Source organism: Sinocyclocheilus rhinocerous, unplaced genomic scaffold (genome assembly GCF_001515625.1).
Source record: "Sinocyclocheilus rhinocerous isolate Xijiao unplaced genomic scaffold, SAMN03320098_v1.1 scaffold2217, whole genome shotgun sequence".
NCBI lineage: Eukaryota > Metazoa > Chordata > Actinopteri > Cypriniformes > Cyprinidae > Sinocyclocheilus > Sinocyclocheilus rhinocerous.
The window spans coordinates 166,526-185,421 of NW_015642151.1; the positions used below are offsets into that span (position 1 = coordinate 166,526).

The 18,896-nt window shown below is 38.4% G+C and overlaps 1 protein-coding gene across 1 annotated transcript in view; it reads right to left on the bottom strand.

The window, feature by feature from the left end:
- Window positions 1–2,969: 2,969 nt before the first annotated feature.
- Window positions 2,970–18,896, bottom strand: part of LOC107755696 (pinopsin) — a 90,654-nt gene continuing 74,727 nt past the window's right edge. The window contains 1 exon segment of the mRNA XM_074560237.1: window positions 2,970–3,373. Within this exon segment, the coding sequence (XP_074416338.1) occupies window positions 3,128–3,373 (246 nt within the window). The 3' untranslated portion in view covers window positions 2,970–3,127.

An 18,896-nucleotide genomic window follows, 5' to 3' on the forward strand; every position in this document is an offset into this window, starting at 1 on the left:
GTGACTTCACTAGTGCTGGTATGAGCACATGGACTACAAACAGCTTTGATGGTATTTGTCTTGTTTAACCAATTTTCTGCTTCAAGATGCCAAGATAAGCTCTCTGTAACTAATTCTGCCTAACATCAAAAGTGTCTTGTCCTTCTTAAAAAGACATTTAATTAAATGCTTTGAAGGCTTAACCAGGAACCGTCATGAATATCAGGACCTGAACTTGATGAAAAATAAGGCTTTAGAGAGATGGCATCAGTTGGTTAACCATAAATTCCCAAATTGCCTGCTGACTGTTTGTTTACTTGTTTAAAGTATTTTTTTTATTATTATTTTATATATACACTCACCGGCCACTTTATTAGGTACACCTGTTCAATTGCTTGGTAACACAAATTGCTAATCAGCCAATACTATAACATACATTCACAGGCCATACAGTAACAGTGCTTACAAGGTTTAAAAGCCATTGAAAAAAAGTCATACCCATCTTCTCTAATAAAAAAAAAATGATTAGATGTAGAAAAACCCTTTTGTTTTAATACCATTAAAAAATGAACAAGTTGTACATTGATACAAATATTGTTTTCTCATCAGGACTATTACAAAAAAAATAGTGTTTTTCAAACACTTGACAGCTGTTGTTTACCGTACTGAGAATAGTCTTTTTCTCTCAGCAGACCTTTTGGACAGGTCTACAAAAATAGTCATCTTAACACCTGCAGAATCTGAGAACATTTCAAAGAAAATTAGGAACTGCTAGCTACATATTACTGCAAGACTCTAACACCCTGTTGTTGGATAGCAGACACATATATACGGTAGAGCATAAAAAATAAACTCCACAAAATCAGCCTCACTCGGGATTCTTACATTTTCCCGTTTGTTATAGTAGCTACTTATACGCAATATTCTTGTGAAATCCTCCAAATCTCACACTGCATTTCCCTCATTTTGTGTGAAAAGTTTCTTCAAGTGTCACCATTTTTTGAAGCAGAATAACTCTCAACCATTATAATGGGCCACAAGGGAGACCACAGCAGGTTTGGCATTATCTGTTGATAGAGGGCCGTCCTCCACTGGGTTTGCCTGGTTGGGCACCATATAAACCTAATATAGAAAGTCTGCCACAACTTTTGCCTGACTGACAGTTTAACTTCTTCACACACTGCCGTTCTGTCAAATCACATAATCATCTTCTCCACATGTAAGGGATGGATGAAACTTACTAGACTTTTGACTGTTGACAGAAGCCAGAGGTTATGTTGTGGAAGGCCAATAAAAAAAAAATCATCATACTTTATGTGAAACGGGCCACACTGCTTTCAAAAGACCTTTATTGATCAAACTGTGTGTAAGATCTCAAATGTAACAAATTTGGCTTGAGATTTTCACACTTTACAAAGATAAATATTGTAAAATAATACATTTTAAATCATATTCACTGCACGCACAAAGGTCATAGCAGTATGTTTTCATCCTCTATACGATATTGTGGACAAGTGATGTTTGGAAATGTTTAAATGAATGATGTGAACATTTTTTATATAATTAGTTTCTTTCACATTATTATTATTAATCGCACAGGTATGGTAGAATTTTAATGAAAAGTTTTTAACAGTCTGAAGCTACAGTAGATGATTTCCTGTATTTGCACTTGATTTGCAGGTCCTGCCTGCCTGCATTCCTTTATATTGAGATACTGCCGTTAGCAAGGCAAAAATACTGGTGTAACTGTGGAGTTCTCTTTTTGCATTATTCTGATATGTACTGCATTATTGATTCAAACATAAAATTTGAAAATACAAACAAATATGACTACAGCATTTCTGCATGGGTGAATGAACATAAACACAGGTCATGCACAACTAATTAAGTTAATTCTTCATTTACAGAAGCCCACACAGAAGTAGGCTAAATAAAATGCTTAAAAGAGCTTTTAAAAACATCTTACTCTCAAAACATTACAGACCCTTGAACTTGTGTTCTGCTCATCTAGAACACTGTAAATTCAGATGTACATGTTTCTAAATGGAATATGTTTGGAGAACGTGACTAATTTGATATGTTAATTGAATGATAAAGCTGGAATTCCTCAGGAGCACATGAATCTCCAGCCTCACACTAACAATACAAATTATAATAACTTCTAAGGCAAAAATTGAGAAGTGTTTGTCATTGAAATCATATAGAGAATTAATAAATGGTATAATACAGACCAGATTTTTCATGTAAATATACATCAATATTTTACTTTCCTACATCAGTATAATTGCTACAATGAAGTTGTGTCCTTAAAATGCAGTTATGTATAACAAGTCTTGATTTGCAGACACACAATCTAAATTGTTAACTGTCATAACACAATACAATATTGTCCTTTCTTTACCTTTTTATTCTTCTCTCTGTTTGGTTTAAACATCACTATACTTTGTATCATGTAATTGTAAAACATCTGAGCAAAAATGCTTGAATTAGCAAATACTTATAAGCTATATGTTCACAAAACAAATATATATTATTAAAAAGCATGAAACTTAGAAGCTATAACATACATTCACAGGCCATACAGTAACAGTGCTTACAAGGTTTAAAAGCCATTGAAAAAAAGTCATACCCATCTTCTCTAATAAAAAAAAAATGATTAGATGTAGAAAAACCCTTTTGTTTTAATACCATTAAAAAATGAACAAGTTGTACATTGATACAAATATTGTTTTCTCATCAGGACTATTACAAAAAAAATAGTGTTTTTCAAACACTTGACAGCTGTTGTTTACCGTACTGAGAATAGTCTTTTTCTCTCAGCAGACCTTTTGGACAGGTCTACAAAAATAGTCATCTTAACACCTGCAGAATCTGAGAACATTTCAAAGAAAATTAGGAACTGCTAGCTACATATTACTGCAAGACTCTAACACCCTGTTGTTGGATAGCAGACACATATATACGGTAGAGCATAAAAAATAAACTCCACAAAATCAGCCTCACTCGGGATTCTTACATTTTCCCGTTTGTTATAGTAGCTACTTATACGCAATATTCTTGTGAAATCCTCCAAATCTCACACTGCATTTCCCTCATTTTGTGTGAAAAGTTTCTTCAAGTGTCACCATTTTTTGAAGCAGAATAACTCTCAACCATTATAATGGGCCACAAGGGAGACCACAGCAGGTTTGGCATTATCTGTTGATAGAGGGCCGTCCTCCACTGGGTTTGCCTGGTTGGGCAGCATTGTGGGTCCCAATGAAGCAACCACAAAAGTGAAGTTGTCTGTGCGCCGTCCAAGCCGAACAGGTTTAGTTACCTTTGAAGAACTTTTCAGACTGGAACCTCGCTGGGGTTTGTCACAGTTGAAAAGAGCTCTGAAACACCTGTAGAACTAACACAGATAAACCCAGACAAACAAGTAAAAGGCATTAGATCAACAACGCTAAAATATGCAACACATGCACTTATCAGTTTGCAGGAAATATGCATCTAGTTCTTTACACTTTAATTTACTTTTTGACATGCATTGTACATTGTGATTGCACATCAAAAGTGTCAAACTGAAGATAAAAAGTACTGTATATGCAGTAAGAATTAAGCCCTTAAAATTCTCAGCCTCTATAGTGTTGTTGATTTTATTATTTAAATTTAATACAAACCTTTTTCATTTGTGCTTTACAATAACTCAATACTTCAGACGGCATAAACATCATAAGTTTGAAAAATTGCATTAAACACTACAGTAAGTTTGTGGTCTATTAGTTTCTCTCAATGCTTTAATTTCATATGAACTTGCAAATGAAAATATCCACATTAATTTCAGTACCTGCACTTCAAAAGTGCTGCATGCCACTAATGAATCATTCCCCCCTGCTAGCAACTATAAGCCCATCAGCCATGGCTGGGCTTAGACAACAATTACAGCTCATTTAGGAATTCTGATTAGAAAAGGGCCCTTCTCTTCTATCCCCATTATCATTCCTGCCATTTGCAAAGAGACTGCTATCCTTTTCACATTCATCAACAGTGCCATTTCTAAATGGTATCAAATTCTCAGTTAATGACATTTTACTTTTACCTCTAAACAGAACAATTATACAATTAGAAACTGAATAATTGCTGATAATGTACACTTGCTCAATAATTTCCATGGCTGTAATTAAATGTCTGAGAGTAATCTGAAGTAATTGTGTCCATTCCATTCAGAGTAGAAAAAAAAGAGATGGGGTGGTCACTGGTAATGGTAACAAAGGTAAGTGACGCAAATAATCAGTGAAATTACATAGTAATAATCAGGCATAATAAAGCACAAAGCCAGACTTAATGGTGCTGTATCAATTAATGGGTCTGTTTTTATGTAACACAAAGTTGAAGACTGGAGAAATTAAAACAAACATACAGTGTAACATTTTAAGAAAGAACATTATAATAAAGACAATTCATTTATCAACTTTGCACACTGAAAGGGCCAACGTTTAAAAGTCTGAAAATTTGAAGTGTGGTACAAAAAGGGAAAAGCAAATCTTTAAATGCTCTCAAAAAAATTGCTCTTCAGACAAGAGTGAAACATTATCATTAAAAAAATTAGGGGCTTTTCATGTAAAGACCCTGCACCTGCCACACTGTAGCAACTCATAATGTAATAACTGCACATAATGTAAAAACTGCAAATATAAATATATCCATGTAATTACATGTAAATATTTTCACAATATTTCCCTGGTTGAAACTTGTAGGCACAGAAATGATGTGTGGTAGTAAGTTGTACTTTATTTTTCAACATATTTGCTGATGTACATTTCATGTTATAGCTTGTATTAAAGTGAAGAAATGTTAATTTAAAGGGTTAGTTCACCCAAAAATGAAAATTAGGCTGTGTTTTACTCACCCCCAAGGCATCCTAGGTGTATATGACTTTCTTCTTTCAGACGAATCCAGTCGGAGTTATTTTAAAAATTGTCCTGGCTATTCCAAGCTCTATCATTGCAGTCAGCGGGTGTTGCAGTGCTTCAGTCCAAAAGAAGTGAAATAAAAAGCGCCCATTTATAAAAAAAAGTGTCTCACACAGCTCCGCGGGGTGAACAAAGGCCTCCTGTAGCAGATCGATGCGTTTTTGTAAGGAAAATATCCATATTCAAAACGTAAAATCACTTGAATCTAGCTTGCGCTCACTGTTGTAAACGGAAGCAGTTCCGGGCGGATGACGTAAGATGTCGGCGTTGCACATGCGCCGCTCAGAAGTGACGTACGCGGAAGCAGAGAGATCAAAACAAAACAACGGTCACTAATTAGAAGTACAAAACGAGGATTTGTAAAGAAGAATGTCAGAGGATTTCGATATAAGCCAAGAGGAGACTGGTTTTCCTTTGCTAAAGTAAGGAAACTTTGCTTCCTTTGATTCTGTAAACAAATGTTGGTTTTCACGAGACTCACCAGCACATGCGCAGCGCTGACCTCATACGTCATCTGCCCGGAGCTGCTTCCATGTACAACTGTTGGCGCAAGCTAGATTAAAGTGATTATTACATTTTGAATATGGATATTTTTCTTACAAAAATGCATCGATTCGCTACAGGAGGCCTTTGTTCACCCCCCGGAGCCATGTGAGAAACTTTTTTTTTTATAGATGAGACACTTTTTTTTTTATAGATGAGCGCTTTGTATTTCACTTCTTTTGGACTGAAGCACTGCAACACCCGCTGACTGCAATGATAGAGCTTGGAATAGCCAGGACAATTTTTTATATAACTCCGACTGGATTCGTCTGAAAGAAGAAAGTCATTTACACCTAGGATGCCTCTGGGGTGAGTAAAACACAGCCTAATTTTAATTTTGGGTGAACTAACCCTTTAACTTGTGCTCCGTGCTGCCGTTGCCTGAAGTAGGTAACGTGATCTATCCCAGACTACATTAGACTTTGGAAGCTTTATTTGTTTTTTTCTAAATTTGTTCATAAAAAATGCCTTTAATTCAAGGACATATAATTTAGTAGGGGTGCAACTGAATTGTTCCTAGCAATAATTTTGATCAAACAATTAAAATATATTTATATGTAACCACTGTTGTTGTCATCATACCAAGGACAGTACCTGAGAAGTTAAAATAAATACGTCAGTAAACTGCGCTCTTTCAAGGATGTGCATTTATTGCATGGCCAAAGAAAGAACATAATCTTTGTTTAAAACATCAAAGTAGGATTGCCAACTGTTCTCGTATTTAAGTAACATTCCATATTAAATCCATACTGAAAGCAGTTTATCGTGTCACGCCCAGTTTAGGGAGATAAACACTCAAAAAAATACAAGAGCACCCTTAGTTGAAACTGTAATAATAGCATATTTAGCGAACTCTTCTGTGCATATTTGCATTTGAGCTCTGGAGAGCATCAGATGTTTCTATTTACAATGTTTGCAGCATTGAGCAGTGTAGCTAATCACAGACACGTCCATTGAACCGATGAACTGAGATGAGTGACAGGCACAGTGCATTTGAAATTATATTTCACACATACTAGACTATCTGTAATGCATTCAGAATTTTCATGATGCTAAGATGCATTCAGAATTTTAATAAAAGTTATTTTTCATGATGTTAAGAGGAACAATGTCCCCTCACTAAAGTTCAGCTATAATTTAGTTATTCTATATAAAAGCTAAAATATATATATATTAAAATAATATATTTCTTTTTAGAATTAATTTGTACATGAACGGATTAAGCAAAGCAAATATGTTCATGTCTGAGATTCATTTTGGCATGTATCTGTATACACATAGGCTAAATAACAGAACAAATATTTTGACTGTCCCTTATACTGGGCTGATTATACTTTATTATAAGTATATACTTGGTGAGTTTATAATGTAATACATTTCTCATAATGTAATAATTGTTATTACATTATGAGCTCAAGATTTTATTACGTTTTGAGAAAATTATTACATTATGAACATTTTATTACAATAATAATGTAATACTTATTACATTATGTGCAGTTTTTACATTATGTGCAGTTATTACATTATGAGTTGCTACACACACTACAAACTTCTGTTATTAGTGGTTTTGACTACCATTGTGATCTTTCAAATGAAAGACACAGCCAGGTTTGTGATGTCACTTCCCTTAAGAAAACGTAGTGTACTTAGTATACGCATTATGCTAAGTATACTTATAGTCAACTACATTTCCTCAAGAAATGGAAAGATGCAACATTTACACACAATGATACGTGATAGGGGTATGGGAAGTTGAAGAATTGCAATTCATTAGTAAGAAGAGCATGCACTTCATTTCATGTACAAAGGCAAAACAGTGTAAAGTGCTAAAGTAAAAACAAACCAACAAAAAAATCTAATGAAAATACTCTACACAGAAATTCAGGGAGCTTGTTATATCACATTTCCAGGAACTGACCCAGACATTTTTAAAGTGGAATGGGACATGACTGAACATCATTGATTCATAACCCTTCTGATTGTGTCATAGACTTTCACATTTATCTTGCTCTGGTCAGAAAAGCCCGAGGCCTTTTCACACCACGTGCGTAAGCAACAGCAGGCCTGTGATGTCCTTTCACACTGACAATGTTCCTGCTGTGGAACAAAAGTATAGAAGCCTGTTTCTTCTAGAAAGTATATATAGGAGTTAATCGTGACTTTATATTTCACAATTGCGATTTTGTTTCTTGCAATTGTGACTTTTAACATAAATTAAAAAATTTTTTAACTTTGTGGCAGAGATACTGTTTGCTTTCATACAGAGTCGGCGGAAAGGAAATTGCAATGTAGGGCGGGACCTGATTGTCTCCATCAAGAACTGATTAATTCATTGGATCATTGCTATTTGCTAATTGCTGCAATATGATATGAGTGACCGGTTGATGGTGTACACAAAATCAGAGAAGAGACAACGTTGTTGTCACGTTTATGGACTTTTGTTTGTGTTCCTGTTCTCCTGCCTTAGTCTTCTTTTGACCTAGTTTTCCTGAGTTGCCCTGATTAGTTAATTTGTGTTTATTAATTATCTCATTTGTCATTTAGTACTTAAGTCCCGTGTTCTCCCCGGTTTCTTTGTCTGCTATTTGTTGTTGCTATGTTGATGTGTGCTACCCTTTACTCTTGGATTATTTCTGTGGATTTCTCCTGCGTCGTACGCTTTTAATAGCACCCTACCGTAACAGTTGTGAGAGGGAGGAGAAGTTAATTATTTTGATTAAAGTCTTCAAGGGCATACAAATTTTAAAGAAATGTGCAAATAAATAAATAAAATAAATAAAAAAATAAAACCGTTATTGGGAATAAGCTGTTGAGAAATGTTACAAAGTTGATTGTTATCCAAATCATAACGAAACACAGAATGGAACACAAACACCAAACAGCAGCAACTGTTTAAGTGGTTGACATTCAGTCAGATTAACTGAAAAGAAACTGATATTTGCTTCCGTTTAGTATCACACTCAACAGACATATTTTTCTTTCTTTTATTCTCTGTATATTCAGCTCACCGCTGAAACTACTGCTAACAGTTACACATGCAATATAAATGGTGTAGCCTATTATTATGGTCAGTGAAATAAATATGCATAGTTTTTCGCATATATACTTATTTGATTACTTCCATTTTTCTTGCCTGTGTCAAAACTTAAAACCACAAAATAACTTATGGTGTGCTTTCTAATTAATGACATTTCATATTTTTACAGATAAAGAGTAGTTAACAGTCCCAAAGAAAAAAATTTTTTCAGATTAATATGGCAAGAAAACATTCAAGTGGAAATAATATCATGCTTCAGTAGTAGTGGAAGTTTCATAAAAAAAAAGATAATTTATACATGCAATTTTCTCTGTGTGCTTAGATGAGTTATGAAATATTCAATTTGCACTTTAATATCACTTGCATTATTTCATAAAATGAGTTAAGAGGAAATAATATAACATTCCTCTCCAGCAACAGCGGTCATCCACCATTTAATATGACAGCAATGCTACTTAATTTGGTCTAATAAAATTTAAGATGTTAAGAATTATTTCACAGCTGCGCTAAATTGATATTAAATATAGATGGCTCAACACTTCAAAGTGTCATAAAGGGAATCCAAATGTTTTGTCAGGAGCAAAGTTTGGCTACATCAGACATTAACATTTGTAATATGACCAGTGTTCACTGGTCAGTTGAAAACTATGAAACAGTAAAAACTACGTGAAATCCATAGCTTAAGTCATATCCGTACATTCAGTGGATCAAGTTTGATATCCAACAGATATTTGAGTCACAAGTATCAAACACTATGGGAGAAAACACAGGGCCGGACTCACCGGAGATGTTCTGTTCCCGGAATCTCTGATGGACGTTGCTGGCCAAGAAATGTTTCTTGTATCTGTACAGCATTTTTAGTCTTCAACTCGCCTCAACTCACAGTTTCCATAGTTACGGGCTGGGAGGAATTGAAGACTGAAAATGACATACAGGAGAATCTTTCTTCATCGACTGGAGCGTGATGAATATCCGAAACATCACTCAATCCTTCATGCAGTACGCTGATAGATTTGCACCAATCAGAATTTTAGTGGCATGGAACACTGAGCATGTCTAACCTTTCATGCCAAAAAAAAAGTAAAAGTGGTTTATATCTCTACTGTATCTCTGTGGTTCTTTTCAAATCTGCAGATTATTTCAAAATAGACTTCTAATTCTTCAGTGACCTGAAAAACAACTCACTTTCTCATCTTTTTTTTTTTTATGTCTTCGTTAGAAAGAATTTACGAACATGATAGAACTCAGCACTGGACAAAAAGTGGTGACTGGAGAGGTGAGTGGGTGGATTCCAACCTAAACATCTCTGATTGCCCATTGCGTTGTAGAAATCAACAAGCATGTCTGTGATTGGCTCACCTCTGCGAAAATGCATTGTAAAATCATTCGACGCTTTCCAAAGCAGAAAGGCAGATAGACTTGATTGTTAGACAAATCTATTTTGTTATGCTATTATTACGAAGAAAACAGATCCTAGACCAGGAGTTATGGGCAGCTTTTCCATCTGAAAGCAATCAGAAGCAACAGCAGGCAGTTGTAGGCTATTCGACAATTATACACAGTAAACTCAAGTCCGACCATCCCCCTCGGTCCGGAGAGGGGGCACAGGGATGTCCCCCCCGGCACCGGGCCTGGTGTAGGTCAAAAACACATAAACAAAGGTCTACATTTCAGTGGCTCTCCATATTACACTGGTTAAATGTAAATTAATTTAATTTTACCCTGCGGTGCATGTACAGTGTTGATCCTGTATGTTGTCATCTGTGATCGTGATGACCGTAACATGAGGCTTCTCCCACTTGCATTGTGATCTGTAAACCCTCGCTTCCAAATTAATATTTTTACCAACCATATTTATTTTAAATCTTATATATCACTCCATGGCATATTTAAGTCCAACTTGAATGCTCCTCTTGAATGCCCAAAATTTATCAAAAGCATCTTGGGAAAAGATTTTCACACCGACAGCTGTCATTGTAAGACAGTTAGTCTCTGTTTGTTTGTCGGAGTTAGCAACAGTAACTGGGGGGTCTGGCTTACCGATAGGTCAATTGCACACTGGTCTAGTCAGTTTTAAACCCACTACAAGCACACTGCTCAGTGAGACTAATCTATCAGAATATGCAATCCTTTAGACACCAGATAAAAGCTGTGCAACAAAGCAGGACAGAAGTTCTGATATGACATCACATCTGAGAGATCGGTCTCAATGACAGACATGACTTTACATGCTTCTCGGCAGTTTCTTTGCTGTCTGTGCCTTTGGTCCATCTGTATGCATCTAGAATGACATCTTTTCTGAACTATTCTAAAGTTTGCTTAACTTGGATTAAAGCAGTTGGCAGTAGATTTGTACTTTCTAAATAGACACACACAGCCAAAACTTGAGTTCTGTGTCCACACTGGAGGAAACGTGCTGACAGTGTTGTATTATCGTTAATTTAAATAACAACAGCACATTCAGATGTTGGACAAAGCATATCAAAACAAAGAGGTAATTTATCAAGCAGGATGAATGCTGCGTTCCTCTTTTCCTCAGACATTGAAAGACTATAAAGAAGTGGGAGCAGGATGCTGGACAAACCTCAGCTGAACAAAATGCACTGATATAGTGTCTAAACATAAGTCAAGACATCTGCATTTTTGCTGATGACCATTTCAACAAGCATAAAAGGATGTTTTTCTTGCCGATTCAGAATCAAAATGAGACTTGTTAAAAGAAACTGTACAAAGAGACTGGGTCAAAACACAAACCACAGTAAGTATATTCAAACCATTATATTCAGGAGCAGTGTTGGGGGTAACTCATTACAAGTAATGCGAGTTACGTAATCAGATTACTTTTTTCAAGTAACTAGTAAAGTAACGCATTACTTTTTTAATTTACAAGAAAATATCTGAGTTACTTTTTCAAAAAAGTAATGCCAGTTACTTTGTTTTCCCATTTATTGACTGACAAGTCTCCTGTCCCCATATTGGGAGAAATCGGGAGTACAGAGGCATTGTGTGCGCTGTGTGAACATGATGCTACTGTAGTTCTAGACTAAATGTGAATGTGAATTAATTCATCCCACTCGAAAGTAATGCAAAAGTAATATAACGTATTACTTTCCATAAAAAGTAACTAAGTAACGTAATTAGTTACTTTTTTTAGGGAGTAACGCAATATTGTAATGCATTACTTTTAAAAGTAACTTTCCCCAACACTGTTCAGGAGAGATAAAAGTATGTTTTGAAGGGCATGGAGTTGCAGAGTTTAGAGTGGTGCTTGTCCATCCAAAATTCACACCTCCATGTTGGTTTGGTGGTGGCAACTGCCATGCAATTTCAAAGGTCTTATGAATGTCATTTTAGCATGTTGGTTTCTTGGGTGATTTGGATAGTCACTAAGCATTGCTAGGAGGTTGTTAGGGTATTCTGGGTAGTGGTCAGTGGTCAACATGTGCTTCAGTTCTTATATTTTATCTAAGCAGTCTCCATTCTAGGTTAAATCGGATATTGAATGAAAGTGCTTAAACTGCAGGATAGTAGGTTAACACTTACTGGCTACATGCAGAGATCGGCATAAATACATGAAAAAGTATTTAAAATACAAATACAAAATACAGTGTAGAAAAAAAATGTATTTAGATACAAATACAGTATATTGTATTTTGAAAATACACAAAATACATGTGAAATTGGCCATCCAGTGCAGGCATCCCTATAGGCTGAAATCGCTCTGGACCTTATTCTGAATGCAAAAAAAAAAATCAAATGTGTACAACTGCTTAGAAACTTTTTATATTTATTTCATACAAAGTTTATTTTGTTGTTTAAAATTAGAAAGTGTATCTTAAATATTAAAATTAGAATTCATTTAGATGGCATTTAACTGAAGATTGAAGACTTGATAACTGAAGATTTTTTTGTGGTGTACCATTCATCAGTCTTAACAAATGCACACAATCACTACAATAAACTGATTACAGACAGTGATTAACTTTATTATTTTGTCTCTAAATGAACATATATTTGAATAGATTGTATAGAATCTTGAATAGATTAGGGTTGTAACGAACACAGGACAACTCAGGGACACGTCTCAGGTTACGCATGTAACCATGGTTCCCTGAGAAGGGAACGAGACACTGCGTACTCTAGAGGTCGCTATGGGGAACGCCTTCGGTGTGACCGGTGTCTGAAGAATACATCTAAACACGACAATAGCATTGGCTGGTGACAGCCTATGATGCCTTTACCGACTTGAACACAGTATAAAAGGGCACCTTCAGGGTCGCAGAGGGGCGATTCACTGGTTCGACCATAAGGGCAGTGTGACAGGGAGGTCCCGTGGGCCTGACCATCTATCGAACTGCAGAGTGGAGTTAAGGAGTGTTAAGCCACTCAACGCCTCAGTGAGAGGAGCTCTAGCTCAGAGAATGTGCATGATAGTTAAGAGGATGACTCAAATCTCAGGAGACCCCTCGGGGCAAGACATGAGTAGCGTCCTGGCCGGGGCAGCTTCTCGAAGCAAACACCCAGCCAGGACATCAGGGATCACTTCACGAAGCATTATACTCTGAAAAAACGCTCAACCTGAATGGAGGGCCCGCGAGTCCTGAGGTTGCAGCGTTATACTGGGGACCTGATGGCTAAGGAGGTTCTCGCAGAAGCCCAGTGACTTGGCTGCGTGGTCCAGTAAGCATTAAGCCGAAGATGTAGGGCTATCATCCAGCCTGGATCCAGTACAGACTCAGTACAGTACAGTACAGTACAGACTACCATCGCCACAATCGGTCAACAGCGAGAGGTTCTGACTTCAGCAGGGGAGGTGCTCGCAGAGGTCCTAACCCTAAAATAAAGTCAGAAAAACAGAGACAGGTCCAAGTAGCACTGCGGAGAAAAACTAGTTAGTGAATTCACATAAAACTAACAATAGAGTAGATGAAATGGATCGTACTCACCAACCACAGCTCCCGCGCATGATTCAAGCTCACGGATATAATCTGAAGGCGAAGTCCGAAGAGCGCTTGGGTCCGGACCATCAGTAAGTAGTTCTATGAGACATAGAAACTAACCAAAACATCATAGGTCCAGCATGAGAGACTGCAATGCAAGCGCATGAGGCTCCTATCTAACCTCGGTCAGTTGGGTGGCTTTAGGGGAATTACCAACTGTGGGTATAGGAGCACCAGCTCAGTTCAGGGCCAAGCATCAAGGAGGCTCGCAAGCCAACACTTGAGCACAGAGAGTCATACAACCCTGAATGAAAGTAAAGGTTTCAGAAATGGCTCCCGGAGCGCAGTATAATGTGGTTATCTGATAAGGACATGATATAAATCATCTGTCCAACAACTGCAGACAGATATCCACATTATACAATACCTATATAACCAGAAGGAATCACTGATAGGGACAAAAGGACATGATATAAATCATCGGTCCAACAACTGCAGACAGATATCCACATGATACAATTCCTATATAAACGGAAGGAAATTACTGAAAGGAAAAAATTTCCAGTCAGGTCCTTTCCATGTTCTGCCCATCAACTGCGAACCGTGGGCAATGGGCAGACAATTCTCACCGCAACCGCAACGCACAGCATGCATTTAGCTCCCGCAGGAGCTAAACACGCTCCGCCCACGCGCTAGATTACCTCGGAAATCAAGCGAAAATGGAAACCGCTGCCGTGAATGCGTCGCTATTCCCGCAAGAGGCGAATGCACTCATGCAAACGCTATTTACAAACTCGGGTAAATGGTGAAGTACTCACCTCCCCCTTAGTAGTACCGCGAATGCATCACAATGAGCACAAGCCGTCTCCTCGTGAGTTGAGGGCATTCAATGCATGCTTATCCCTCACAAGAAACAAGCAATGAATGCAGAGCGCATTCAGCTCCCTCTAGAGCTGAATGCACTTGCTCTCCACCACACACACACACACGTGAGCCGTAAAACTGCAGGTATCAAAGCAAAACCTCTGGTGAGAGAACATGCACTCCTAGTCGTGCTTAGCTTATCGCTAACATAAACAAATGGTCAGTGAAGACGAAGAAGAGGATAACGCGTTCTTCCTGCACTCTTTTATACTGTGGTTGCGCCGGTAAAGGCGTCATAAGCTGTCGTCGGCCAATGTTATTGTCGTGTTTAGATGTATGATTCAGACACTGGTCACACCGAAGGCATTCCCCATAGTGACCTCTAGAGGACACAGTTCAAAGTTCCCTCAGAAGGGAACTAGGTCAAAAGAAAATTAACAGACACGTAACCTGAGTGAACACAAGCACCTGATTTTGTAAATGTGACAATTTTTTCATTAAGCACCAAGTTTGCATTTGTTTAAAATGCTTACATTTACAAAATGAGCCTGCGATATCAGAAATAATGAATAAAGCAATGGTCCGTGTTCAATACAAACATTAATTAAAAGAAAATGTTTAATGGATTAAAAAAAAAAAAGGTGTCAGCAAACACGACAGGACACAAGGGTAAGCCAATTTAACAGCCGATTTAATGAAGGCTGAGGCAGGTGCAGACAAGACATCGATGTGCAAAGAAGTATTCCGGTAACTGAAATGGATAGGGAGGTTAACTGGGTGAGGTAATGTGTCCTTTCCTTTCTTTCAGTAGGATTGCCAGGAGCAGAGGATCAGTGGAGCACTGGAGAACCAGGAGAAGATCACTGGAGTACTTGGGAGGTGAGTAAACAGAGAGGTGAGGGATGCTGGGAAGTGTAGTGTAGAGACTGCTAAACTGGTGACTGTGACAGACAGGGCGGAGCAGATGAAGCTGAAGCCCACCAGGGCGGAGCAGACAGAGCCGAGGTCCACCAGGGAGGATCAGGCGTAACTGGAACATAGGGCACAGACACATTACCAACGGCCACTACAACTGCGACAGGGTAGGCAGCAGGTTCACAGACGGCCTTCCTGGCCATGGCAGGACACTCACCTTGGCCTTCAGGACAGAAGTAATCATTAGAACAAACTCGTGAAATGGGACAGGCTCTGGAGCAGATTCAAGGTCAGCAGCAATCTCTGGGGGGAACTTATGAGCTTGAGCAGATTCTTGGCTTAATTTTAGGGCATGATCAGGAGATTGGCTGAACTCATTACTGAAAGCGTGATCTTGGCTGAGCTCTGGGATGAGAGCGGACATGGTTTGGTGTTCCGGGCTGAAGTCGGCACTGAACTGTGCTCAGATAGTAAAGCTGGTCCAGGGCGGTGTTTGGGAATGGAAGCCCTCTCTGTGCTAGACTCAGAACCTGGAACATTCTCAGGGTAGACCTCGGGATTTGGAGCCATCTCCCAACTCTGGTCAGGGGTTAGAACCATCTCTCGACTCCCAGGATAGAACTTGGGGCATTCCTTCTCCGGAGCCGAGTCGGACCTCTCACTCTCTGGAACGGGTTTAGGGACAGCATTCCTTGGGATGGATTCCTGGACTGGGGCAGGAGTGGTACCAGATATATGAACTACAAAGCACCCCTGGCTTAACTCTGTGAAGAACGCCGGATCCAGGCTGTGCTCAGATAGAGGAGCAGGGAACACTAGAGTGCGCTCCAGACGAGCGGACACTGGGAGGCGCTCTGGAGGAGCGGACACTGGACTAGAGTAGAATCCTGGCAGACCTCTGAGGCGAGAGCCTGCACTGGACTCTGCTCAGGGGCTGGAGCCTGCACTGGACTCTGCTCAGGGGCTGGAGCCTGCACTGGACTCTGCTCAGGGGCTGGAGCCTGCACTGGACTCTGCTCAGGGGCTGGAGCCTGCACTGGACTCTGCTCAGGGGCTGGAGCCTGCACTGGACTCTGCTCAGGGGCTGGAGCCTGCACTCTGTGGGCCAAACTTGGAATCAGAGGCCTTCTCTAGGCCAAACTTGAGTCTTTAATACATCATCACTCCAGGGCACAAGGTGAGAGATTCCGATAAACTCTTCCACATACTCCTCAATAGGGCGGCCATCTTATGGGAGTAGAGTAGTTCAGCAGAATCAAACAAAATGGAGCTCATCCTGCTGTGTTGTAGGTTGAAGGTCTGGTCTTCTGTCAGCAAACACGACAGGACACAAGGGTAAGTCAATTTAACAGCAGATTTATTGAAGACTGAGGCAGGTGCAGACAAGACATTGACGTGGAGGCAAGTATTCAGGTAACTGAAATGGATAGGGAGCTTAACCTCCTGGGGTCGACAGTTCCGGCGGCGGAACTTTTTGCAGATTTGAATGTTGACAGCGAAATGAACTAAAATGCTCCTTCATACTTGATCGTACATATAAGAGTAATACAGCATTTCAATCTGTAAAGGGTCTACTTTTATTTGTGTACACTCACAATATCAACAAAACATTGTGCTTTTGCAAAATAAAGACACAAACTGTACATTGTTTCTCCTCTATGCTCTACCTTTCTGAAACACGCCGATTTTTACAAAGCTCATCTTTCTGAAAAGCGAGGTTCACGCTGATTGGCCAGCTATCCAGTGCATTGTGTAGCATTTGGACCAATCAGACAATTTTTCATTAGATTTAACAAATCAATTATTCATTAGATTAACAAACATTCACAGAGTTCGCGATCGTCTGATGTGTAAACGTATCAAGTAAGCTTTAAATAAGTGATGCATCGACAGACATATACGCGCGTCCTTTCTTATCAGTGATGCAATTTATTTATCAGCTATGCATCTTCTGGTAATTGCTAACAACTGTTTCAGTTTTCGTTTAGGACTGTGTCTGCATCACTGGCATAATTGCACAAGAAAGGCACATGTGTCGTTCAGTTTTGAGTTCGCTGGAAAATCATACTGAGTAAGTGCACAGTATAGTAATTGTACTTTTATTATGCCTAGACTATATGGTAATATTATTTGTGGTTGATAGTGTTAAAATGTAGTTTCTTTGTTATTGGCATTCTGTTTTCTCATGAAGTATGCATACTATACTAAGGTACTGTGGGAAAAAATGCTTACAATTGTTTATAAAATTATTTTAGGACCGAATACACCACTCTTGCCTTCACTTGCATCTCTCACAGGAAGCGGGCGCTCGTTCAGTTTTCAACTCCATTCAGAATCTTAGAGTAAGTGTGCATTCACTATTTTACAGATGTTACTTTCATTTGATTTATTTGCTGTATGGTAAACTATGTTTGCTATGTGGTAATTGTGTTCTTTGTTTCGATAAATTAGTACTAGTATCAGTGAACATCATAATAATGTTAATAATGTAGTTTGTGTAAACAGCATGCTTGCTTTTTTATTTCAGATGTGAGAATAACAGTGTAAAAGAACCTGTTGCAAAGAGAGCCAAAGCAAAGCAGCCCACTTGGTCATGGAAATGGAGATTCCTGCCTGCACAAGAACCTGGACCACAGCTAAGACCATGTGATGCACATACTCCCATGAGTTATTTTATGTGATAGTTATATGTATTCTAAATAAACTACAAACAAAAAATATATAAATTTCTTTTTTTCCTCACATTCTTTCTTGTAGCAATTCCCTCTCAGTCACACACCTGACTGAATGGCTCATTATGCGGGCCTTTGTCTTCTCAGGTGTGAATCACAGCATTATCCATGACCATTCACGCCCCCTCGCATATTCCTTTTCTACACAAAATGTGTCTTAGAAAATTTAAATCAATATATTGTTTTCTGTGAGTAAACAAGATGATTTTCACATCATTCTGATGCAAAAACTCTAGACTTCAAGATCAGTTCTCAAAAGTCTTGTGAACAAATGTTCTGTATGTGTTTTATTGCCTTATTTCAGTGACTTTAAAATTGTAGTTTTTCACTAAGCACGTATAAACGTTGTTTTCTCAAAAACACAATCACGTACATACATGCTGCTCACATATTATTGTAGCCCAGTTTGTGCTGATTACAGTGTTATTAAACTTTAGACATTCAAATGTTTGTAAGCAACTGAAAAAAGCACAAATGTCAGGGCATGTCAAAACTTTTCCAGGCTCCAAAACACCCTCGGACCCCAGAGGGTTAAAAGGGTCATATGGCGTTGCTAAAAAATAACATTATTTTGTGTATTTGGTGTAATGAAATGTGTTTATGCGGTTTAAGGTTCAAAAAACACATTTTTCACAAACTGTACATTGTTTCTCCTCTATGCCCTACCTTTCTGAAACACGCCGATTTTTACAAAGCTCATCTTTCTGAAAAGCGAGGTTCACGCTGATTGGCCAGCTATCCAGTGCATTGTGTAGCATTTGGACCAATCAGACAATTTTTCATTAGATTTAACAAATCAATTATTCATTAGATTAACAAACATTCACAGACCCCTCACCCAATAAACATACTGGGTGCCAAGATGTCTGTGAATGAGGCCCAGGCCCCTGGTTACCATGGCAACCAACCCACCGTTATCTGGCTAAAC